This window comes from Pongo pygmaeus, chromosome 5 (genome assembly GCF_028885625.2).
Source record: "Pongo pygmaeus isolate AG05252 chromosome 5, NHGRI_mPonPyg2-v2.0_pri, whole genome shotgun sequence".
Lineage (NCBI taxonomy): Eukaryota > Metazoa > Chordata > Mammalia > Primates > Hominidae > Pongo > Pongo pygmaeus.
The window spans coordinates 109,696,642-109,721,990 of NC_072378.2; the positions used below are offsets into that span (position 1 = coordinate 109,696,642).

A 25,349-nucleotide genomic window follows, 5' to 3' on the forward strand; every position below is an offset into this window, starting at 1 on the left:
TATATTTATATAGAGTATGCATATATAAATACTGTATATAAATATAGAGTGTAAATATGTTTATATATACATACTTTTAAAATATCTCTAGCTATATATAGAGCTAGAGATGCTTATTTAAAAAGTATTATGTGAAATCAAAATTGTAATGAAATTTAATTTGCACAAAGATGGTTATATTTTTGAAATGCCTTTTACTCTTCTAAAACATGTTTCACTGTAATGGCCTGTATTATTTGCTTATTTCTGTTTTATGAAGTCAGTTATGATACCACCATTAATAATTAATAGAATTATTTTTGCTCCTGGGTAAACTAGGGTACAGAACTATGCAGTATTGCAGTGGATATTATAGATCTATAAAACCGCATGCAGATTCATAGAAGGTGTGACCCTGTTTGCACAAGACCATGAACTTAGATTGATTTCAGTATGAAGCAAAAAATGCATATTGTACAAATCAAATAATGTAGGTTACTGACATTGTATTGTATATTTTCAGTCATGCAGATGCCTAGTCATGCAGTGAGATTTTTATTTCCAATTACATTTATATTTTGCTGTGTTTTACAGTGCTTATTTGAATAGCATTACTTCCAAATAAAGTAACAGGTGCTAAGTAATTTAGTTCACAGATTTTAATTCTATATGGGAAGCAAGACCATGAAATATGCTTTGCTTTTGTAATTCTTATTAAGTTTCAATTCTTTTCTCAGTTACAGCTATGATTTGTCCCATTCACTTCAATATAATCTCACTGTCTTGCGAATGCCCCTGGAGATGTTAAAGTCAGAAACGACCCAGAATCGCCAAGAGAGCTTTGACATCTTTGAAGATGAAGGACTAATTACACAAGGTGGAAGCGGTAGGTGGTCTTGACATATCTAATGTATATTAATGTGGTATCCATGAAGTGACATCTTATTAAATTCACTCACATTTCCCTCATATTTGTCCATCCCTCTTTGCTGTTTGTCCTTATGTGGGGTTGTTTTGGGTATGTGAAGTTGATCACTTCATTTTTATAGAGATATTAATCACCATGTGATTTCATTTGTAGGACAGCCACAAAATTGTATGCTGACATTTTCTAGCAATTATTCACATCCTTTTTATTGAATACATTCAAGCCTAGACTTTTACATGGTGTGCAGAGGTGAAGTTTACATGAATAATTTTTTTTAATATTAGATAATACACACTACTTTATTTTCCTTCACAGAGACCAGTTTGTTATGGTCTGAGTTTTGAAAAAGAGTTACCATGGATTGCCTATTATGTGCTAGACATTTACATGTAATATCTCTAATCCTCAAAAACTCTGCTTAGTAGGTATAATGCTAGCTTTATAAAATTAAAAACTAAGTAGGAAACAGAGGCCTGGAAATGAAGATCATACGGCCATGTCGGGGCGTCAATGCAGCAGGTCAGAGGTCGTTATTACTTTGATCGGTCTCAGCTTGACCCATCAGTCCTGCATAGGTCCTGCCTCTGCAGGACTGCTGTAGGACCACTGTGGGACCACTCAGTGCCTCATCTAGGGTGCCCCTGAGATCCTGGACTAAACCAGTCACATGATACCTTTATTGCCAGATTTTTGGGTTGGTCTAGCACTGTAAAGCTAGAGGCATTGCTAGTATGAATGTAAGGGAAGCATTTCAATAGTTAAGACACTTTAGCTGTGTTCAGCTGACTGTGGAAAGTAAGTCAATAGTGTCTTTGGGCTCCTTGCTCTGTGCAACTTAAATGATAGTGAAGAACATGTGGGTGCAGAGGTGCAGAGGTAGAATCCAATCTAAAGTAGTCCCAGAAGATCTGCCCTTGCAGCACTCTCAAAAAGAGGCTGTGTTCTGTTAATGGTTTGCCAAAGGTTGTAATCAACTCTAAAAAGGTTTAGGCTGTTACTTAAACTGAATTTATCCCTGGCATTCCCCTTGACTCTTGTTAGTTTACTTGATTGATTATCACTTGAGCTAAGGTCAAACCCAGGGCACCCTCCCTACTCCCAGATCATTAGATCACATACACTTGCCATGGTTCAGACACTCTGGTGGTAACCCATACCACTAGAGACAGATAGAGGGCAAGACAACTAGTGTGTTTGAATATTTGCTTGCAACACTTCTGAATATCACAATTTGTAATACAAAAGCTGAAAGTATCACTAAATTTGCCCCACATGCCATCCAAAATCTGAATTTGAATATCTGTTCTGGGATCTGAATTAAACCTCCAATGCTACTGAATTTTTTGCCATTTCTGGAGCAATTCTACTTGATAGATATGAATAACAGGGTATATTAGTTTCTTCTTTTTGCTGTGACAGATTATCTAGCTTAGTTGCTAAAATAGCATAAATGTATCATCTTACAGAAGGCAGAAGTCCACAGTGGGTCTCAGTGAGCTAAAATTAGCATGTCAGCAGGATTGCATTCCTTTCCAGAGGCTCCAAGGGAGAATCAGTTTTATTGCCCTTTCCATCTTCTGGGGACTGCGTTCATACCCTGGCTCATGGCTCCCTTCCATCTTTAAGGCTACATTACATTACCCGACACTCACACTCCTGTTTTCCTCTTTGACTTACAAGGACCCTGTGATTATATTGGACCCACTTAGATAATGCAGAATAATTTTCCCATCTCAAGGTCCTGATTAGGAACCTTAACTTCATCTGCAGCTTTAATTTCTTCTTGCCGTGTAATGTAACAGTTCATATTCACAGTTTCTGGTGATTAGCATGCATACATCTTTGTCAAAGGTGAGATTATTCTCTTATCGCACAGGGGTAAACTGATAAGAAACAGGGAGTGAGGGTAGAAGGTATGGGAGTAGGTTGAAAAGGAAAACAATAAATTTTTAAAATAATCTTTACTGCATGTCAGATACTTTGCATATACTATTTAATCTGAACAATATCTTTGAGGTGAGTAGTATTAACATCATTTTCTAGTTTAGAAAGTTGAAATTCAAAGACATTAAGTAACTTGCCTAAAGTCACAGAGTAAGTGACAAAACAGGACTCCTATGGATGTCTTTATTATTAATTCTCTGGTGTAATGCATTGAAAGGGCAGAGAAAGTTTAGTTTTTATGAATCAAACCTAAGTGTGGTATAGTGTATAAACAAATACTCTTAACAGATCATGTTTTGAGGAAAAAAATGGTCTTTATTAACTGCTATTCAGAACTGTTACAGTCTTTTAAGCTATTATCTTATAAACATACTTTTAATTTTTCACTTCATGTAAGTTTTGTTAAACTCATTGGTGTTTAATACATTTATCTGGATATGCTAAAATTATGTTTGATGAAATTAATTTATTCATAGAGAAAAGGCCTGACATAATAATAACTGCCACCTATTGGAAGTATTTGTAATACACTAGGCTTATTCTAGGCCCCTTATGTGCATTATTAATTCATTTCATCCTTACAACAACCACGTGGTACAGGTGAGGAAGCAGAGGCGCCGTGCTCTGTAAGTAACACTCTTGATTGTGCCTGACCCTGCTGATGAGAGGCAGAGCCAGGATTGGGATCTCGGAACTTTGACCTCATAGCTGTGTGCTCAACCGCTACTTCCTGCTGCCTCTTGACTTTATTTGTATATTTGTAACATGTCCTCAATTTCCTTGTCATTTTCTTTTCTCTCAAGAACTCTCACAAGTCAGAAAAGGGATTTCTTTGACTTTTTACAGAATCAACACAATGTTCTGGACATGAAAGGAATGATATCCACTGAAAATGGCAATGCTATTAACCAAGCATGTTACTTTGAAGTTAAAAACAGAAGTTAACTTAAAAATGAGTTGAATGTCAGCCAATTTCCATATCTTTCTGATACCAACCTTTTTTTTTAATTGATACAAGATATTTTATGTATTTATGGACTGATACAGACTTTTATTTTTCAGGGGTATTTGGGATCTGTAGTGAGCCTTATATGAAATATGTATGGAATGGTGAACTTCTGGATATAATTAAAAATACTGTGCATCGTGACTGGCTTTTGTATATTATTCATGGGTTCTGTGGGCAGTCAAGTATCCTTTTTGAAAAAAAAGTAAGATACATATTACTAAACTTACGATGTATCAATTTGTAGACAGCTACATATGAATTATATGATTATAATAGCACTCTTTGCACCCCAACAGGAAAACCTGCCCATGATACTATGTAGCAGAAATACAAAGAATGCAGACTATTTGAACAGGCCTGTTATATACACACAAAGATGAATAAGTAACAAGGAAGAAAATGCAGTGTGATATAGGTAATAAGTGTCATGCTTATCTGGGAGAAGGAGAATTACTGATAGTTGGAGAGGATGGGACAGGCCCATGGGAATAGTTGAACTTGGCCTGGGCCCTAAACAAAAGTCAGTGCCTTAGCAGCGAGAGAGATCAGCAGGCCGAGCAGAGAGAGAGAGATCTCAGCCTGGGAAACACTGTGTGTGTAGAGGTGGAAAAACACATGGGAGTGTTCTCATGGCTTGTGCATAAAACTCCCGGGAGGTAGGATATAGTGGGAAGGAGACTGGTATGTGGGAGTCAGATGGCCAGTCACCAAATTGCCTTGGTGGTCAAGCTGAGGACTTTGGGTTTGGTGCTAGAACTTTTGAAAGGTTTTGTGCAGGAGAATGACATTTGCAAAGTAGTATTTAGGACGTTTGAGTTGACAACCATTTTCAAGCTGGATTAAGTAAAATGAAACTAGAACAAGGAACATGAGTTAGGAAAAGATTGCAGTAGTCCAGGCAAGGGGGCAAAATAGATTAAAGAGAAGTAGGTTCAGCTTTGCGTTAAGCTGATGAGTTCAATTTTGTAAAAACTTTTATTTCCTTCAGTAGCTTCATGTCTCAAAATTAATTTGTAGCTACATTGAAGCCTTTTAATAAAGTGCAATTATGGGGTTTAAGATGGCAGCATGTACCATCTGGAAGTGGTTTTTTGATTTTTTCTATCACCTTTTGAGATCACATAGGGCATTTTTGCATTCAGCATGTTTTCTAGTATGTTAGGCTTTTAAAGAAAAAGGCGTTTGTACCTTTCCCCCCCACAGATAAGAAGTGTTTGTAATGGATTTGTATTTTTCTTAATTTTATTCTCTTTAGACATTTAAAAGAACCAAAAAAGAAACTTTTGCTTCTTCGTTTTCAGTTAGGATTTGCAGTTCAATGGCCTCACATCTTTCTCCAGATCCCCAGGGTTTCTTTGTCTTATTTATGGAGAAAAACCAGTCACTTTGTCTGGCGCACTGTGAGGCCCCACTCAGGCCAGCCCTGGCCCCCCTTGGTACTTGGAACCGAAGTTACAGATCTATATTAAAATAATAATAATAACGTACAAAAAAACATTTAAAGGAGTGGTTGCTTTGAGACTATTAAGTGGGTGAATGTGACTGACCATTATTATGCTTTCTTGCACCAGGAGCATTAGAGAGGAGTGGTGCCAAGGGCACAGCTGGTGAGGTTAGCCTTGAAGAGCAGCAGGGCTGCCTTCTGTGAGGGGGACGAAAGGCTAGATAAAAGCACAGAGGGATTTTGAAACGAAGATCAGTGAGATTTATGTGCTACACTTGAAAATCAGGCTCATTACTTTATAATCACTTTCAACCAGTGAGTGGTATTATCTGGTTGATCATTACTGCATAAAGAGATTTGATCCTGAATTACTTTTTTCTCTTTCCAAAAGTAAATTCTACCTGGGAAGAACACAGGTTTTTCACCATTAAGGATACCAAAAAGAATGTGCTACAATTTCTAAAGGTAGTTCCTAAAAGATAGTTCTAAGCTGTTTTGTATTTCCAAGAGCTAACTCGGGGCCTGGCACATATTAAACATAATAAATGTTTGTTTTTTAAAATAGTGAGCACCATCATAGATGATCATTTTAAAGCTCATAAGTTTAAACAATGAATCTAGTCTCCTGGTTATCAAGTATTTAATGAATTCTGGAAGTCTATATGATTATAAAAAGAGTAGCTTTTGATAAGAGTAGTTTATGAATACTACAGACCAGGCACTAGTTGTACACACATTACTTCACCTAGTCCTCCTGACCACCTTTGGTTACTTTATTGTTACTCCCTTTTATAGAAGATGAGACTTGGCTCAGAAAGTTAAGTAAGGTGACATAACTAATAAGCTGTATATTGGTTAAGCAGTTCACAATAAATTATTCAGTGTTCAGAATTTACAGGTAGGTGACAAATTTTGACTGCTTTTAGAGTCTTATACTCGGTTTGTCCCCTCAGTATTATATATTATTCATAGCTGAAACAACCTATTAAATGACACATGTTCTCTTTGAGAGGTGTATGATCTTGGAAGAGTAAGGGAGGTGTATTAGTCCATTCTCACACAGCTATGAAGAACTACCTGAGAAAAGAGGTTTAATTGACTGTGGGCTTAACAGGAAGTATGACTAGGAGGCCTCAGGAAGCTTACAATCATGGTGGAAGGTGAAGGGGAAGCACGCATATCTTCACAATGGCAGAGCAGGAGAGAGAGCGAGCAAAGGGGGAAGTGCCACACACTTGCAAACAACCAGATCTTGTGAGAACTCACTGTCACAAAAACAGCAAGGAGGAAGTCCGCCTCCATGATGCAATCACCTCCCACCAGACCCTCCACTGACACGTGGGGATTACAATTCGAAATGAGAGTTGGCTGGGGACACAGAGCCAAACCATATCAGAAGGATTAGTTGTACTTGTTTACATACTTACTTGGCCATAGGGCTTTCCTTGGCCAGTAACCCTACACCTGGTTACCATTTCTTCTGAAATTTATGGAAAGCACTCCTTAGTCAGGTTGGATGTTGCCTTCCCTTTGTAGCTGCACTGCAGTTCTGAAGAACCATTAAATCAAGGGCTGTTCCATTCTTGGGTGGAGCTTTTGGTGTTCTTTAAGCCATTGGACAAGCTGTATCTAAATGTTTATTTAAGGAATAATGACTCTCTTGGTCTTATGTGACAGTCATGAATGCTAAGCAACCTTAACTTGATTTCTAAGAGCTGTTGATCTATGGACGACCAGTATATGTCACTCTAATAGCTAGAAGATCCAGTAAATTTGCTGGCACCCGTTTTCTTAAAAGAGGTGCAAACTGTGAGGTAAGATGACAAACAGTATCTTCTCTGACCTTTTAACCTTTTATATCAGCTTTGCTGATGTAGAAGCACATTGAAATTTTAAAAAGTAGTATTTCTTAGTTTGGGATATTATCAAGAGAATACAGTTGCCTTTTAGTATCTACAAGGGATTGGTTCTAGGAACCCCCCTCCCATCCAAAATCCACAGATGCTGAAGTCTCTTATGTAATATGGCCTAGTGCTTGCATATAACCTATGTACATTCATCTGTATACTTTAAATCATCTCTGGATTATTTCTAATATCTAATATGATGTAAATGCTATGCAAATAGTTCTAATATTGTATTCTTAAGGGAATAATGACAATAAAAAATGCCTGCACATGTTCAGTTCAGATGCAACCATCGTAGGCCTAACTACATTTTCTATCTGAGATTGGTTGACTCTGTGGAGGGAACCCATGGATGTGGGGGGCTGACAATAATTAATACTCCAGTGCATCTGAAACATGTGAGAAGTATGACTAATAGACAGATGTTCTGAAAAGTCAGCTATCTTAGAGTTATGCAGTGCTTTGAGGAATTATAAAATGTCTAATGTTGTGGAGGGTGAGCCATTTCTATAATATATGAAATGTGCTACATGTTTAATGTAGAGACAAAAATAGCAAAGCACCTCCACCCAAGTAGAAGGCACCACTCATCACGGGAAGTCAATTCTTGATAAGAAGACGAAGTGGAGCAAGGTTCGGGAAACCCTTTGCCCTCTTCGTCTTTTTTGCCCATACTCCTTTTTCTGTTCATCGCTAGAAAATAACAACAGCAAAAATGCAGCCATCCTTCCATCAGCCATGTTCTGTCCTTTGAGTGCTCCGTCTCTGTTTGCAATAGACAACTTGAGTCTTGAGTGGATGTGTGATTCGGTAGACAGATTGAGTGAGGCACTGGGTTTTGATCCTGGCTTAAAATAGCCACATTATTCTTAAAATTATATCAACAGTGAAAATTGTTACAGCTGGTGCTTTAAAATATCAGAATTTTGCAGCTATATTATTTACTTTTGAATATTCAAAGGATAATCAGACATGTTATTACTGCCTCTAAAATTATTCTTTATTATGTCCTTATATACTTCTATAAGTATCTCAAAACCCTATTTTTTCCTTTTGTCCATCAGGCATTATTTGAACTCACTCCTTTCATTTCACTTTGGTCTTCAGAATTGAATTTTGATATTCTTCTAGTCTTCCTTATCTCCTGTATAATTTCATGTAATTGTCGTTCTTTCCCTTTCTCCCATTTATTTAAACCAGCTGTTTCCTATCTGACTTGTATTATTAGAGATCAATTTGTTTTTTTCCTAGTCTATTCTCTGCTACTTTTAATTGCATTCTTTATTATATTTTAATGGTTTTGCTTTTCTAATGTGCACATTGAATATTGATCAATATTTACCTCTCAAGACTTTCAAAGAACAGGAATTATAACTTCATTGAAAGAATAGGAATTATAACTTCATTGAAAGTTATTTCATTAAACATTTCTAAGACCATAAAATATTTTTCAATGCACCTTTCTTTTCAGGGTGATGTTGCAAATGAAGTGGAGACTGAACAAATACTCTGCGATGCTTCTGTGATGTCTTTCACTGCAGGAAGTTATTCTTCTTACGTACAAGTTAGAGGATCTGTGCCCTTATACTGGTCTCAGGACATTTCAACTATGATGCCTAAACCACCTATTACATGTGTGTGGAGCCATGTTTTTAATAATGACTCCTGTCCTCACATTTAGAGATAATGAACTGTTGTCCCAGAAATCTCATAAATGCTTAGGTTTTCACGAGGTTTTAGTCCTGGAAGGTAGATAATTTAGAAGAGGAATTTCTGTTATGCTTATGTAATAAATTTATATTTAATTTTGACTGTTAGTAAATTATTTTTATTTTGCTTCAGAAATGTAAGAATCGTTCAAATGTAATAAATACATGATGAATAAGTGTCTAGTGAGCACCTTAAGAAGGATTTGGGAAGTGAAACTATTGAAAGATTAGTTGAATTGCATTTCTTTAAAAAAACAACCCTATGCTTCTTTTATTTTGCTTTGCAATTTTCATTCAGGTGCTTTTTCATCTTTTTTCCTTCTCAGTGGATCAGGCAGATCCATTTGCACATGTGGCTGCCCTTCACTTTGACCAGATGTTTCAGAGGTTTGGCTCTCCCATCATCATCTTGAATTTAGTGAAGGTATGATGTGCTCATCTGTTTGGTTATGAGATTCAGACACTCTGGGAAGCCTCTTCCTCAACACAGAGGGGGTTAACAAGCCGTACTTTCCCTCTTTCTAGTGAAGAGACGTGCAGATTATTATGCTGGGACAGCTCACTGTGTCTGAGCTGAGTCGCTTTTCTTTGGCCTCAGATTCCATGTGGCTTCTCTGCATGGCTGAAAAAAATGAGTAGTATATCTCTAAGGGAGTAGAGTGATTCAGTGTATCAGGAAATCATTGTGTCCTGATTTCCTTGTGTGAATTAGATATAGGTTAAATTTCTGCCTTAGTTTCCAGGACAACTTGGAGAAAGAAGCATGAAAATCAAACTATCACAGCCTCACTTTTACAGTCATCTCCCTTGAAAATCCATAAGCTCCCCTGGGCAAATTAATTTATAGTAATAGGATCAAAGGCTAGATTCATATACTGGGGTACTATTGTGACTCAAGGATCAGGTGAGCATGTGAGAAGCCCAGACAAGGTGGTATTAGCTCGTAGTTCCCTGCTTTCTTGGCAGAGTACACTGACTGGTCAGCGTATCTATCTATATGAATGGGCATACAGGTCAAAGGCTGAAGATAGGAGGTAGGGAACTGCACAATAAGTTTTATCTGCATCTGTTGCAGCCAAGTGAATTGAAAGACTCTCAGTCAGAAGCCAAGAAGACCCTGAGAGTATGAAAAGCAAGAGTGTTGTTATGTGTTCTTGGTGGGGTCCAACAATCTAGTAGTGTCTGAGGTTATTCTGAGAGGTTGGTTAATAAATGTAAATGAATTTACTGAAAAACCAAGGAAGCCTGTGACCCTGTGTCCATTTAGTCAGTCATTTATTTTTATTTACTTATTTTTTTATTATATTTTAAGTTCTTGGATACATGTGCAGAACGTGCAGGTTTGTTACATAGGTATACACGTGCTGTGGTGGTTTCCTGCACCCATCAACCCGTCACCTACATTAGGTATTTCTCCTAATGCTATCCTTCCCCTATCCCCTCACCCCCGAACAGGCCCCAGTGTGTGATGTTCCCCTCCCTGTGTCCATGTGTTCTCATTGTTCAGTTCCCACTTATGAGTGAGAACATGGCAGTTTTTGATTTCCTGTTCCTGTGTTAGTTTACTGAGAATGATGGTTTCCAGCATTATCCATGTCCCTGCAAAGGACACGAACTCATCCTTTTTTACGGCTGCATAGTATTCCATGGTGTATATGTGCCACATTTTCTTTATCCAGTCTATCATTTGATGGGCATTTGGGTTGCTTCCAAGTCTTTGCTATTGTGAATAGTACTGCAATAAACATATATGTGCATGTGTCTTTATGCACATGCACATATATGTGCAGAATGATTCATAATCCTTTGGGTATATACCCAGTAATGGGATTGCTGGGTCAAATGGTATTTCTAGTTCTAGATCCTTGAGGAATCGCCACACTGTCTTCCACAATGGTTGAATCTACACTCCCACCAACAGTATAAAAGCGTTCCTATTTTTCCACATCGTCTCCAGCATCTGTTGTTTCCTGACTTTTAAATGATCGCTGTTCTAACTGGCATGAGATGGTATCTCATTGTGGTTTTGATTTGCATTTTTCTAATGACCAGTGATGATGAGGCTTTTTTCATATGCTTGTTGGCCACATATAAATGTCTTCTTTTGAGAAGTGTCTGTTCATATCCTTCGCCTACTTTTCGATGGGGTTGTTTTTTTCTTGTAAATTTGTTTAAGTTCCTTGTAGATTCTGGATAGTAGCCCTTTGTGAGATGGAGAGATGCAACAGTTTTCTCCCATTCTGTAGGTTGCTTGTTTACTCTGATGATAGTTTCTTTTACTGTGCAGAAACTCTTTAGTTTAGTTAAATCCCATTTGTCAATTTTGGCTTTTGTTGCCATTGCTTTTGGTGTTTTAGTCATGAAGTCTTCGCCCATCCGTATGTCCTGAATGGTATTGCCTAGGTTTTATTCTAGGGTTTTTGTGGTTTTAGGTCTTATGTTTAAGTCTTTAATTCATCTTGAGTTAATTTTTGTATAAGGTGTAAGGAAGTAATTTATAGATTCAGTGCCATCCCCATCAAGCTATCATTGACTTTCTTCACAGAATTAGAAAAAGCTACTTTAAATTTCATGTGGAAGCAAAAAAGAGCCCATGTAGCCAAGACAATCCTAAGCAAAAAGAACAAAACTGGAGGCATCACACTACCTGACTTCAAACTGTACTACAAGGCTACAGTAAAGCATGGTACTGGTATCAAAATAGATATATAGACCAATGGAACAGAACAGAGGCCTCAGCAATAACACCACATATCCACAACCATCTGATCTTTGACAAACCTGACAAAAACAAGCAATGGGGAAGGGATTCCCTATTTAATAAATCATTTTGGGAAAACTGGCTAGCCATATGCAGAAAACTGAAACTGGGTCCCTTCCTTACACCTTATAGTCAGTCACTTACAAGTATTTTTGAGAGTTTCCTATGTGCAAAGGCAGTTCTAGAAACAACTCCTGCCTTGAGCTAACAGCCTGTTGTAGGAGATGGTGAGGTAATGCAGAGGCACCAATACAAGGTAAATGATGCAATAAGAGTTTATAATGGAGAGAAGTCTTCCCTGAGGACGGGATGAGTTAGCATCAGCCTGAAGGAAGAGGCATTAACCAGGTCATTGGGAAAGAATGGTATTCAACTCAGAGCGCAGCATGTACAAATGCCCTAGGACAGGAGGAAGTGTGGTGGGTTGGAGGAAGAAAAGGGGGTTCCCTGTGGCTGGGGCCCAGAGGGTGGGGACAAGATGCTTGTTGTGAGATGAGGCTAAAGAGATGATTATGGCCAGACCATGCAGAGTATTGTAGGCTGCATTAATGAGCCTGGCCTTCCTCCTGAGAGTAATGGAAAGTCATTAAGTGTCTTGCATGGTTGAGAGGATGGTTGTCAGATTTATGTTTTGAAAAGATTACTGTGACCTCAACATAGAAAACAAATGGGTCAGTACAAGGCTAACTTCAATGCTGGAAGACCAGATAGGAGGCTGTTATAATTGTCCAGAAAAGAGGTGATTATGCCTTAAACCAGGGTGGTGTGGTGGAGATGTACAGAAGTGGACAGTCAGTAGACTTGGTGATGGGCTGGATTTGAAATGAGGGGGTGGGGGGTGTCAGGCTCGGTTCCCAGGTTTCTGGCTTACTCAGGTGGGTGAATGGTGATGCCATTCACTGAAATACAGAACACTGACTGGGTTTGTTGGGGGAAGATCATGAGTGTAGCTTGGACATGCTGAGTGAGGTTTGAGGTATGCTTGAGTCCTCTACACTTGTTCTTAGCCAAAAGGCTGAGAAGTGATGCTTGAGTCCTCTAAACGGAGGTAACAGGTCAGGGCATGGTTCAGGAGCTCAGAGGAGAGGTCTAGGCCCAGATGTGATTTCTGTAACTCTGTGTACAGATGACATTTGAAGGCATGGGCATGGATGAGATGCCCATGTGGAGAGTATAAAGTGAGAAGGAAAAACCTCAGACCTAGTCTTGGGGATCTCATGCTCTTAATGCCCAGTTAGAGTGGCTGAATCTCCAAAGGAGTCAGAGAAAAAAACAGCCAGAGGAGTAGGAAGAAAACCAGGAAGTGCTGTGTTAGGAATGCCAGGAGAAAGCGTGTTTCACAATGAAGGAAGTAAATGATCAACAGCATCAAATGCTGAGGGGTCAAGTAAGATGAGGATGGAAAGATTGTCCATTACTGTTAGCATCATGGAGGGCACTGATTGAAGTGGACCGAGTGTGGGATAACAGTAAGTGTTGTACTTTTCCCCCAATAGGAGTACCCAGTGAAAGATGGCATTTTTATTTTTTAAAAGAGATTGTATCGATATGTTTAAAAGCCTATGGGGAGGATACATGTGAAAGGGATAGTTGTATGACACAGGAGAGAAAAGGAATGATCAGTGATTTCTTGTACTTAAGAAAGTAGGAAATGATGAAATCTGAAGCATACATGGTAGAATTATTATTTTATTTTTGAGGCATGGTCGTGCTCTATTGCCTAGGCTGGAGTGCAGTGGCAAGATCATAGCTCACTGCAACTTTGAACTCCTGGCCTTAAGTAATCCTCCCACCTCAGTCTCCCAAAGTGCTGGGATTGCAGTCATGAACCATGGCGCCTGGCTGGAATTATTTTAATGGAGAGACAGAAAATAGTAAGGGTTCAGGCATGTGTGTATTTGTGAGCATGCACATTCCATTCTGATGGCTTTAATTTCTCCTTAAGGTAGGAGGAATGGTCATCTGCTGAGAGTGGAGGTTTGAAGGGAGTGGAGAAGGTTTAAGTCTTTTGTACGTGGGAGGGTAGGTTGACTAGAAACCTGTAGGAAGTACCAAGAGCCAATTTCAAGTTGGTGATCATGATTTCTTAAATGGAACCATTTTGCTCTTGCCTGCCTTCTTCCAGCAGGCTTGTGAATGAGTATAAGCACAGGTAAAATAATAATTGGGTTTATTTAGTTTTGCCAGGCAGGTGTGACATAAAAAGACAGGATGAAAGGCATTTTGGATTTTGGCAATACTGTGATTGAAGTGGTCCATGAAATCTGAGCCAAGTAATGACAGGGCTTAAAGAACAGGGCTGCTGGAGAAAGTGGAGATGTCAGTGGATTGCACTCCTCACGAGGTGGGGTATTTAAAGCAAGCAATGTGGAAATAAAAGAGGTCACGAAAAGAAATGTTGAAGAAAGAGCAGCCTGTGATAATGAATTGGTGTAAGATGTGAGAGTGGGAATGGGGATTTAGAGTGGAAAAGGAGGTGGAGATACTGAAAGTCAGCCAGTGTATTAGTCTGTTTTCACACTGCTGATAAAGACATACCTGAGCCTGGGTAATTTATAAAGAAAAAGAGGTTTAATGGACTCACAGTTCCACGTGGCTGGGGAGGCCTCACAATCATATCGGAAAGCAAAAGACACATATTACATGGCAGCAGACAAGAGAGAATGAGAACCAAGCGAAAAGAGAAACCCCTTATAAAATCATCAGCTCTCGTGAGACTTATTCACTACCACAAGAACAGTATGGGGGAGACCACCCCCATGATTCAATTATCTCCCACCAGATCCCTCCACAACACGTGGGAATTACGGGAGCTACAATTCAAGATGAGATTTGAGTAGGGACACAGCCAAACCATGTCACCCAGGATGGAGGCAAAGCTTGGGGTGGGGAAGAGACAATTCCCAGGAGAGGACTGTATAACTACATGCATGGGCTCAAAGAAGCTGTGTGTGTGTGTGTGTGTGTGTTTTAAATCAAGAGTATGGAGGAATATGTCCCCAAACTGTGTGTGTGTGTGTGTGTGTGTGTGTGTGTGTGTGTGTGTGTGTGTGTGTTTTAAATCAAGAGTATGGAGGAATATGTTTTAAATCAAGAGTATGGAGGAATATGTCCCCAAACTGTGTGTGTGTGTGTGTGTGTGTGTGTGTGTGTGTGTGTGTGTGTGTGTGTGTGTGTGTGTGTGTGTGTGTGTGTGTGTGTTTTAAATCAAGAGTATGGAGGAATATGTCCCCAAACTGGCAGTTGGGGGAGAAGAGTGAAACAGTGAGGCAGTAAGCTTCATTTCTTCCTGTGTTGCACTTTGTAATTGTATCCCACTAGGGATTGACTTTGTAAAATAAATCATTCAGATATTAAATAATCATTTTCTAGACATTTGTTCATATTAATTCAGAAGTTTCATATTCACATCTCTCTCCGTATCAACTCAGAATAATGTAAGGTGGATAATCTCTAACCTCAGCCTAGTATTAAACAGTAGCTGTAGTATACATAATTGCAACTTTAAAATATGAAAACTTTAGTGAAAATGCTCATGGACACTTTTCCAATAAATGTATAGAAAATAAGATATTGTTAGTATGGAAATAAATTATTGCTAAAGTGTTAAATTATAAAGGGTTACTGGATTAGAAACCTAGATTTAAATTAGTGGATTTAAGCAGAGCACGACCCTGCCTCAATAATAAAATAAAATAAAATAAAATAAAATAAAATAAAATAAGTTCATGTTTTACAGAGTTCATATAGTGTGGTTGAAAAGCTGTCATTAAATGGAGATTCATGTCTACAATGCTTGATATAATTCTCTATTGTGCACACTCAAAAAATACTATCATATACAAGTGATCATAATGTATTCTTTGCCAGGTATCTCACATGTACATTTATTTTTTCGAATATTTAAAGGTCAGTCAGTGGATTTTAAAGTTGTACTTGTTTATTGTTCTGTTGCAGTAAAAATCCTGACAATGACTAGAAGTTAGCTACAGAAATAGTTTGGAGATGAAGTTGCTGTTTCATGGAATAGGAAAATACTTTGTTGTTTATAGCGCTAGTTTTATTCATAGGATTAAAGAAGATGTTTATTCAGGCCACTTGGTAGAAGACCTTATTAATTGTGATTAAAGAGCCAAAGAATACGTGTGTGTATAGAATGATACCTAGGGGATTACTCACTCTTTATTCTACCACCATATGAAGAAGTTAATAAAGCGAAATGCTTTTCGTGATTTCATTTCTCTTTTACCCTGTGTTGCGAACTTCTTCCCAGTTGTGAAAGTTTGAGGCACTGGTTGAAAGACAGTTTGCAGCAATCCATGTGCCTTCAATGCTGCTACTGTATCAACAGGAGGCCAACCTAGGATCAAGTATAACTGTACATCAGAAGTTTTTAATCTGTGGGCCATGCATGGCTGTTAGGGAGGATCTTGGAACCCTTTGAAATGATATGCAGCTGGATGTGGTGGCTCATGCCTATAATCCCAGTGACTTGGGAAACAGGCGGGAGGCTTGCATGAGGCCAGGAGTCTGAGAGCAGCCTGGGCAGCAGAGGAGACTCTGTCTCTACAAAAAATTTTTTTTTCAATTAGTTGGGCGTGATGCACACCTGTAGTCCCAGCTACTTGGAGGCTGAAGTGGGAGGATCACTTGAGTCCAGGAGTTCCAGGATGCAGTGAGCTATGATTGCACCATTGCTTTCCAGCCTGGGCGACAGAGTGAGACCCTGTCTCTTTATAAGAAAAGAAAAAAGAAATGTTATGCAAAATCACTTGTGTATGTAGTTTTCGTTTACTTGTTAGGGGTCTGTGGCTCTAAAGAGGTTAACTAACAACCCACTAATACTATTCCTCTATGGACAGACAATGCATACAGCAGATTCTTCACACAGAGATGAACGAAGGTTGCTTAAACAACATTTCCTCTCCAGCCCACAAAATGTCAGATTTGATATAAGCATTTCAAAAAGATTTTGTTTCCCTAGTTGATTTTAAATGCTTTTGAGAAAAATTTCAGATATATAATTTAATTTTCTCTGATATATAAATAAGCAAAATTTATTTTCATCCTAAACTGATTTAACACTGTTCTTAATTCTTATCTAATTATTTCATTTGATGTATTCAGCTGTGCTCAATAGCTACCCCTTTTTGTTTCTACAGTAGTTATCTCATTAAATTCATGATAATTGAAAAGTAATCTCCATGATTGAAAACAGCACAGTCTAATTTTGATGCCAACAATAGTGCCTTAACACCATTTCAGTCTCACTATTGTGAAATTAATTGTTTTTCTTTGTTTCTAAGTGAAGGCTTGATCAGGGTAATAATGAAAATGGCAAATTTTTATAAGGTGCTTCCCATATGCCAGCTGTTCTATAAAAACTCACCATGCTCTGCTGCTGGATTCGGTTTGCCAGTATTTTATTGAGGATTTTCGCCTTGATGTTCATCAGGGATATTGGCCTGAAATTTTCTTTTTTTGTTGTGTCTCTGCCAGGTTTTGGTATCAAGATGATGCTGGCCTCATAAAATGGGTTAGGGAGGAGTCCCTCTTTTTCTGTTGTTTGGAATAGTTTCAGAAGGAATGGTACCAGCTCCTCTTTGTACCTCTGGTAGAATTTGGGCTGTGAATCTGTCTGGTACTGGGCTTTTTTTGGTTGGTAGGCTATTAATTATTGCCTCAATTTCAGAACTTGTTATTGGTTTATTCAGGGATTCGACCTCTTCCTGGTTTAGTCTTGGGAGGGTGTATGTGTCTAGGAATTTATCTATTTCTTCTAGATTTTCTAGTTTATTTGCATAGAGGTGTTTATAGTAATCTCTGATGGTATTTTGTATTTCTGTGGGATCAGTGATGATCTACCCTTTAACATTTTTTATTGTGTCTATTTGATGCTTCTCTCTTTTTTTCTTTATTAGTCTGGCTAACAGTCTATTTTGTTAGTCTTTTCAGAAAAACAGCTCCTGTATTCATTGATTTTTTGAAGGGGTTTTCATGTCTGTATCTCCTTCAGTTCTGCTGTGATCTTAGTTATTTCTTGTTTTCTGCTAGCTTTTGAATTTGTTTGCTCTTCCACTACGATCAAGTCAGCTTCATCCCTGGGATGCAAGGCTGGTTCAACATACGCAAATCAATAAACGTAATTCATCACATAACCAGAACCAATGACAAAAACTACATGATTATCTCAATAGATGTGGAAAAGGCCTGCAATAAAATTCAACACCCATTCATGCTAAAAACTCTCAACTAGGTATTGATGGAACATATCTCAAAATAATAAGAGCTATTTATAACAAACCCACAGCCAATATCATACTGAATGGGCAAAAGCTGGAAGCATTCCTTTTGAAAATCAGCACAAGACAAGGATGCCCTCTCTCACCACTCCTCTTCAACATAGTATGGGAAGTTCTGGCCAGAACAATCAGGCAAGAGAAAGAAAGGGTATTCAGATAGGAAGAGAGGAAGTCAAATTGTCTCTGTTTGCAGAGGACATGATTGTATATTTAGAAAACCCCATCGTCTCAGCCCAAAAACTCCTTAAGCTGATAAGCAACTTCAGCAAAGTCTCAGGATACAAAATCAATGTGCAAAAATCACAAGCATTCCTATACACCAATAATAGAGAGCCAAATCATGAATGAACTCCCATTCAGAATTGCTATAAAGAGAATAAAATAACCAAGAATACAACTTAAAAGGGATATGAAGGACCTCTTCAAGGAGAACTACAAACCACTGCCCAAGGAAATAAGAGAGGACACAAACAGATGGAAAAACATTCCATGCTCGTGGATAGGAAGAATCAATATTGTGAAAATGGCCATACTGCCCAAAGTAATTTATAGATTCAGTGCTATCCCCATCAAGCTACCATTGACTTTCTTCACAGAATTAGAAAAAACTTTAAATTTCATGTGGAACCAAAAAAGAGCCTGTATAGCCAAGACAATCCTAAGCAAAAAGAACAAAGCTGTAGGCATCATGCTACCTGACTTCAAACTATACTACAAGGCTACAGTAACCAAAACAGCATGGTACTGGTACCAAAACAGAGATATAGACCAATGGAACAGAACAGAGGCCTCAGAAATGACACCACACATCTACAACCATCTGATCTTTGACAAACTTGACAAAAGCGAGCAATGGGGAGAGGATTCCTTATTTAATAAATGGTGCTGGGAAAACTGGCTAGCCATATGCAGAAAACTGAAACTGGATCCTTTCCTTACACCTTATACAAAAATTAACTCCAGATGGATTAAACACTTAAATGTAAGACCTAAAACCAAAAAAGCCCTAGAAGAAAACCTAGGCAATACTATTCAGGACATAGGCATAGACAAAGACTTCATGACTAAAACACCAAAAGCAATGGCAACAAAAGCCAAAATTGACAAATGGGATCTAATTAAACTAAAGAGCTTCTGCACAGTAAAAGAGACTATCATCAGAGTGAACAGGCAACCTACAGAATGGGAGAAAATTGTTGCAGTCTATCCATCTCACGAAGGGCTACTATCCAGAATCTACAAGGAACTTAAACAAACTTACAAGAAAATACCCCATCAAAAAGTAGGAGAAGGATATGAACAGACACTTCTCAAAAGAAGACATTTATATGTGGCCAACAAACATATGAAAAAAGGCTCATCATCACTGATCATTAGAGAAATGCAAATGAAAACCACAATGCAAAAGCATCTCACGCCAGTTAGAATGGCGATTATTTAAGTCAGGAAACAACAGATGCTGGAGAGGACGTGGAGAAGTAGGAATGCTTTTACACTGTTGGTGGGAGTGTAAATTAGTTCAACCATTGTGGAAGACATTGTGGTGATTCCTCAAGGATCTAGAACCAGAAATACCATTTGACCCAGCAATCCCATTACTAGGTATATACTCAAAGGATTATAAATCATGCTACTATAAAGACACATGCACACATATGTTTATTGCAGCACTATTCACAATAGCAAAGACTTGAAACCAACCCAACTGCCCATCAGTGATGGACTGGATAAAGAAAATGTGGTACGTATACACCATGGAATACTATGCAGCCATAAAAAAGGATGAGTTCATGTCCTTTGCAGGGACATGGATGAAGCTGGAAACCATCACTCTCAGCAAACTAACACAGGAACAGAAAACCAAACACCGCATGTTCTCACTTATAAGTGGGAGTTGAACAATGAGAACACATGGACACAGGGAGGGAAACATCACACACTGGGGCCTGTCAGGGGTTGGGGGCTAGGGGAGGGATAGCATTAGGAGAACTACCTAATGTAGATATTGGGCTGATGGATGCAGAAAACCACCATGGCACGTGTATACCTATGTAACAAACTTGCACGTTCTGCAGATGTATCCCATAACTTAAAGTATTAAAAAAAAAAAAAAAAGAAAAAAAACTCACCATGCTCTATCTCATTTAAGTCTCACATTGATGTTGTAAGGAATATACTGTTTTTACCCTATTTTATAGATGAAAAAATGGAGGCCTAGGGAAATTGAGAACATTGCCCAAGGTCACATGGCTAGTGAGTGGCCGAGTCACCATTCCAACCACAGAACTGTACAGTAAAGTACTAGGTTCTCTTGAATGAGAAGCAGTGCAGTGTCTAACTAAAGAGATGCCCCAGGCAAGGAGGCAGAAGGCAAGGTTTAGTTCCATGAATGCCTCTCAACCTCAATTCATTCAACTACAGTGTAAAAAGAAAAAGAAATGCCTGTCTTGGTTATCTCACAGAGTATTTGCAAGTCTAATTTATGAAGTCCTGTGAAGGCTGCGAAGCTGCTTTCTGCTGTGCTAGTTTGGGAATTGTTCATCCAGACCAGTTGATTTCTTTCTGGCCTCCAGCTGGCTAAAGTTGGGGGCTCCCTTCTTCTGGTCCTTGGGAGGGATCTCCTCTGTCAGAGACGGATGTGGAGTGTGTGGGCCATGGCCCATGTTGGGTAAGCTGGGTTTCTCAGGGTGCAGGGAGAGTACCAGGAAGAAACCTGATCTCCTAGAATCTTCAAAGCTCATTAGCTGTTCACTTTAATCCAATGGAGCATTTATTTCTTTGTGTTTTTATTATTTCTGATTATTGTAGCTAGGTTTCATTTTAGTATATTTAAGACTTGGATTTTTTTGTCTTAGCTTAGCTTAAAAGTAAACATGTTGAGCCTGTTCCTCTGATTTGAGGGAATTAGAACACTGAAAATGTTTAATTTTTGATAAAGGAACGAGAGAAAAGAAAGCATGAAAGAATTCTGAGTGACGAACTTGTTGCTGCTGTGACCTATCTCAACCAGTTTTTGCCTCCTGAGCACACTATTGTTTATATTCCCTGGGACATGGCCAAGTATACCAAAAGGTGAATGATACTCATCTGTTTGGCTATGATCGTTTCCTTTTCATGTAATGAGAAATAACAGGAAGCTGACCTCTATGGTAAAGTAAATGTTACCCTGTTAATTTCCTTCATGAACCTGTTGAGGGGCTGTTTTGAGTGCATCAGGAAACTAACCAAACATTTTTTTTTTTTTTTTTTTTTTTTTGCCTATCATATATACCATTTGCAAATTGTTTGAAATATCTAGTCACTTCAGAACATCTCTACAACTGTTCCTTTAAGGCATTAATTTTACTTCTTTCTATATCATTCTGTCTCACTATTTAAACACTTTCTCAGATGTCACTCGTGGATGAATCTGTGATAATTCCTGACTGTATATAGTAGATCCAAACTCCTTAGTGTAATGTCAAAGCCTCGTCATCTGGTTGGCTTCAGAATGTGATCACTTTTTATTTATCCCAAGGGCTGTTCTCTTTCAGAAAACTGAATTTTCATGCTCTGCCGCAAATGTAGCAGCCAAAGTCCTATCCTAAGCCTCCATTCCTATTCTTCACCCTCCCTGGGATGCTTTCCCACCTCTCTTTTGTCTTTCAAGATCTGATTCAAAACTCATCTCTTCTAAGGAACTTACTTTTGTTAAATCTTGCATTGTCTTTTTGTGCACTTACTACACAATCACACAAGCTCTAGGTTTACTTAAGGTGTTATTTTTTAAAATGTTACTATATCGTTTTGTACTTATTGTACTTTTTTCTGAGTCATTTTATGCAGTTAGATACACACACACTTTCCCAGAGTATAAGTTTGGTTACAAGTTGTTACCATTCATATTATTTTTTTTATTATCATTTTTTAAACATAGTCTTGCTCTGTCGCCCAGGCTGGAGTGCAGTGGTACGATCTCAGCTTATTGCAGACTCCACCTCCCGGGTTCAAGCGATTCTTCTGTCTCAGCTTTCTGAGTAGCTGGGACTGCAGTCATGCGCCATTGTGCCTGGCTAATTTTTTTTTGTTGTTGTTGTTTTTGTTCCTGTTTTTGTTTTTTGAGACAGAGTCTCACTCTGTTGCCCAGGCTGGAGTGCAGTGGCACAATCTTGGCTCATTGCAAACTCCACCTCCCAGGTTCACGCCATTCTCCTGCCTTAGCCTCCCAAGTAGCTGGGACTACAGGCACCCTCCACCACGCCCGGCTAATTTTTTATATTTTTAGTGGAGATGGGGTTTCACCATGTTGGCCAGGCTGGTCTCGAACTCCTGACCTTAAGTGATCCGCCCGCATTGGCCTCCCAAAGTACTGGGATTACAGGCGTGAGCCACTGCACCCAGCTGCCATTCATATTATTTTCCAGTTTTTTCTTCTCTGCCACCTGCACTGTGCATGGTGCTCTTTTCACAGCCGTTTTATGAATGTATATTGACTTGACAACTCTTGAGGAGTGAAAGGCTTTGGAGAGGCTCAGGCAGGGATGTTATATGCCAAGATTAAGGATCACCAATATTTGATATTAAGTTGCAGGTCTTTTGTGTCTCTTTCACATCAAATGTTCCTGGTTACTGGGTACACATTATATTCTAGACATTGTTACATGTTTCTATCAAGCACCAGCCAAGAGATTTTAAAAATTACATCCTTAAATATCATTGCTATAGACTTTACTGGATTTAGATATAAGGATAAATATATATTAAAACTTGGCTTCTTCTCACTTTTCTCATTCTTCCTTCTCTCCTCAGCAAGCTGTGTAATGTTCTTGATCGACTAAATGTGATTGCAGAAAGTGTGGTGAAGAAAACAGGTTTCTTTGTAAACCGCCCTGATTCTTACTGTAGCATTTTGCGGCCAGATGAAAAGTATGTATGGTGTTTTAAAACTTATAATAAATCATGATTTTTGCTCTTATGGGTATTCTAAATAGAGCAGTTTGTACTACTTGGAAATTGGATGAATTTAGTCCTGCGGGGAGGCACACTGCTCACATGACTGAGTACTGACTGTTCACTGGGGCATGGGAATTCCTTTGGTGGTTACCTACATACCTTGAGATGTAAGCCATGGGATCGGCATCTCTTGCTTCATAGAACAAATGTTACATAAAATATTTCTGTGAGTAAAATTTTCAACAGTGAACTCTATTTTTCAGTATTGAATAGAAACACATTTTTTTCTTATAGATTACATACTAACATTTTTATAAAAATAGTATTATTGTATTATAGTTATTTGCTCACAAATCTTTCATTACTATTTTGGGAGCTTCTTCAGATCAACGATTTATGCTTTATCTTTTAAGAAACCAATACTATGTATTTATGGCATTTTATTTTCAGTTAATGTAGTTAACTACAATCATAAGACAACAAAAAAGAACTAACCACTAGTGTATATGTCTTTGGAAGTAATCCCTTTGTTATAGTTTGCATTGTTTGCACTTGTTTATTGTTTGAATTTTAGGGTACCCATGACAGGGGTCCCCCAAGACTACTCCCAGATTTCAGAGATTCACTAGGAGAACTGAAAGGACTCCGCCTATTGTATTTTGGCTATAATTTATTATGGTGAAAGGATATAAAGTGACATTAACAGAGGGAAAAGGCAAAAGGGGCAAAGTCCAGAGGAAACCAGGCACAAGCTTCCAGAGTCTTCTCCTCAGTGGAGTTGCATAGAACACACTTAATTCCCCAAGAAACAGGTTGTGAAGCATGGGTGAAGTGTTGCCAGCCAAGGAAGCATGTTTTTTTTACTGGAGGCTGGTCACATAGGCAGCCTTTGCCTGGCATACACCAAAATTCTTGACTTCCAGAGGGAAAGAAGGTATTCAGGAAAAACCGTATTATTTCTACAAACCATTTCAGCACAGTGAGTCACTCTTATCAGTTCTGGGAATGGTGGAAACCCTCCTGAAATTTAAGTTCCCAGACATTGGCCAAGGGCCAACCTTATAAGCAGGACTTTCTAGGGATAGCAGTTAGGCCTGTTAGGTTAACTCTTTTCTGCACAGCACCTTCTTTTAAATAATTGAAATATTAACGTCATCTATAGTATTTCATAACAAAACATATTCCTATGTATTCATTGCACATGGAGAAAATAAGTAGTCTCTAAAAGGAAATCTGCAAAACCAACCAAAGAAATATAACAAAGCCTCCATGAATAAAAGCTGGGGGAGGTAGAGAATCCTAATGTTGAGCTGGGAAGGCTAAGGCTTGGAAGATTTTATTAGAAAGATGCCCTACAATTATTATTCATGTGTATAGAGACCAAACAGGAATTGGGTTTGAATGAAAGCAAGGGAGATTTTGGTTGAGCATGGGTAACAAAATGCCAGAGTGGGCACTTGGGCAAATTAAAATGCCCCTTTCCTGGACTGTCTTTGAGGAGAGTGTGGTAAGCAGTCTGCCTCAGTCATTTGCATGTTCACTTACCTGAAAGAATGAGAGTAGGCAGGAGCAGCTGATTTTTCAGGAGCCTTCAGCTCTTTTACTTTAATTCTATGATTCTTAACAAGGAGCTGGTACCGAAAATAAATATTTATTCTGCCATTAAGTTTTTTAAAAGTGTTTATTTTTAAACATAGGTGGAATGAACTAGGAGGATGTGTGATTCCCACTGGTCGCCTGCAGGTATGCACAATATTATAATTTGTAATGAATAGAGTCTGTATCCATTGTGTACTGTATGTTTTCTGTAAGCAATCATGGAGAGACCTGTATCTTATTTAATGCAGAATTATTATTTGAGAATGATTGTTAAAAGCCTTACTTCTAGTCTTTAATGGTTTGTGAAAAATGTATAGCTGGCTGGGTGCGGTGGCTCACGCCTGTAATCCCAACACTTTGGGAGGCCGGGGTGGGCAGATCACAAGATCAGGAGATCGAGACCATCCTGGCTAACATGATGAAACCCCGTCTCTACTAAAAATACAAAAAATTATCCGGGCTTGGTGGCATGCACCTCTAGTCCCAGCTACTTGGGAGTCTGAGGCAGGAGAATCGCTTGAATCTGGGAGGCGGAGGTTGCAGTGAGGCGAGATCGTGCCGCTGCACTCCAGCCTGGGTGACAGAGCAAGACTCTGTCTCAAAAAGAAAAAAAAAAAAAGAAAAACGTGTAGCTGAAATAATATGTCCTATGGATTTTTTCTATATATTAAATGTTATTACTAGAAATAGAAACACAAACAGGAACATGAAAAGAATAAATTAGAGTGACTTTGGAAAAGAAGCCAAGTGTATATACTATATATGTTAACTATGCTTTAAGAATGATATGGCCCTAGCCACTGAATATTTACGTTGTATAATAAGGAGATAGGTC

At 38.5% G+C, this 25,349-nt stretch overlaps 1 protein-coding gene across 1 annotated transcript in view; it reads left to right on the forward strand.

Moving 5' to 3' along the window:
• Positions 1–25,349, forward strand: part of FIG4 (FIG4 phosphoinositide 5-phosphatase) — a 135,213-nt gene that overhangs the window by 49,359 nt on the left and 60,505 nt on the right. Inside the window, exons 6-13 of the mRNA XM_054490053.2 lie at positions 717–865; positions 3,914–4,042; positions 7,018–7,118; positions 8,683–8,845; positions 9,247–9,344; positions 20,922–21,055; positions 22,772–22,888; positions 24,613–24,658. Of these exons, the coding sequence (XP_054346028.1) occupies positions 717–865; positions 3,914–4,042; positions 7,018–7,118; positions 8,683–8,845; positions 9,247–9,344; positions 20,922–21,055; positions 22,772–22,888; positions 24,613–24,658 (937 nt within the window). The remainder of the gene's footprint in view (positions 1–716; positions 866–3,913; positions 4,043–7,017; positions 7,119–8,682; positions 8,846–9,246; positions 9,345–20,921; positions 21,056–22,771; positions 22,889–24,612; positions 24,659–25,349) is intronic.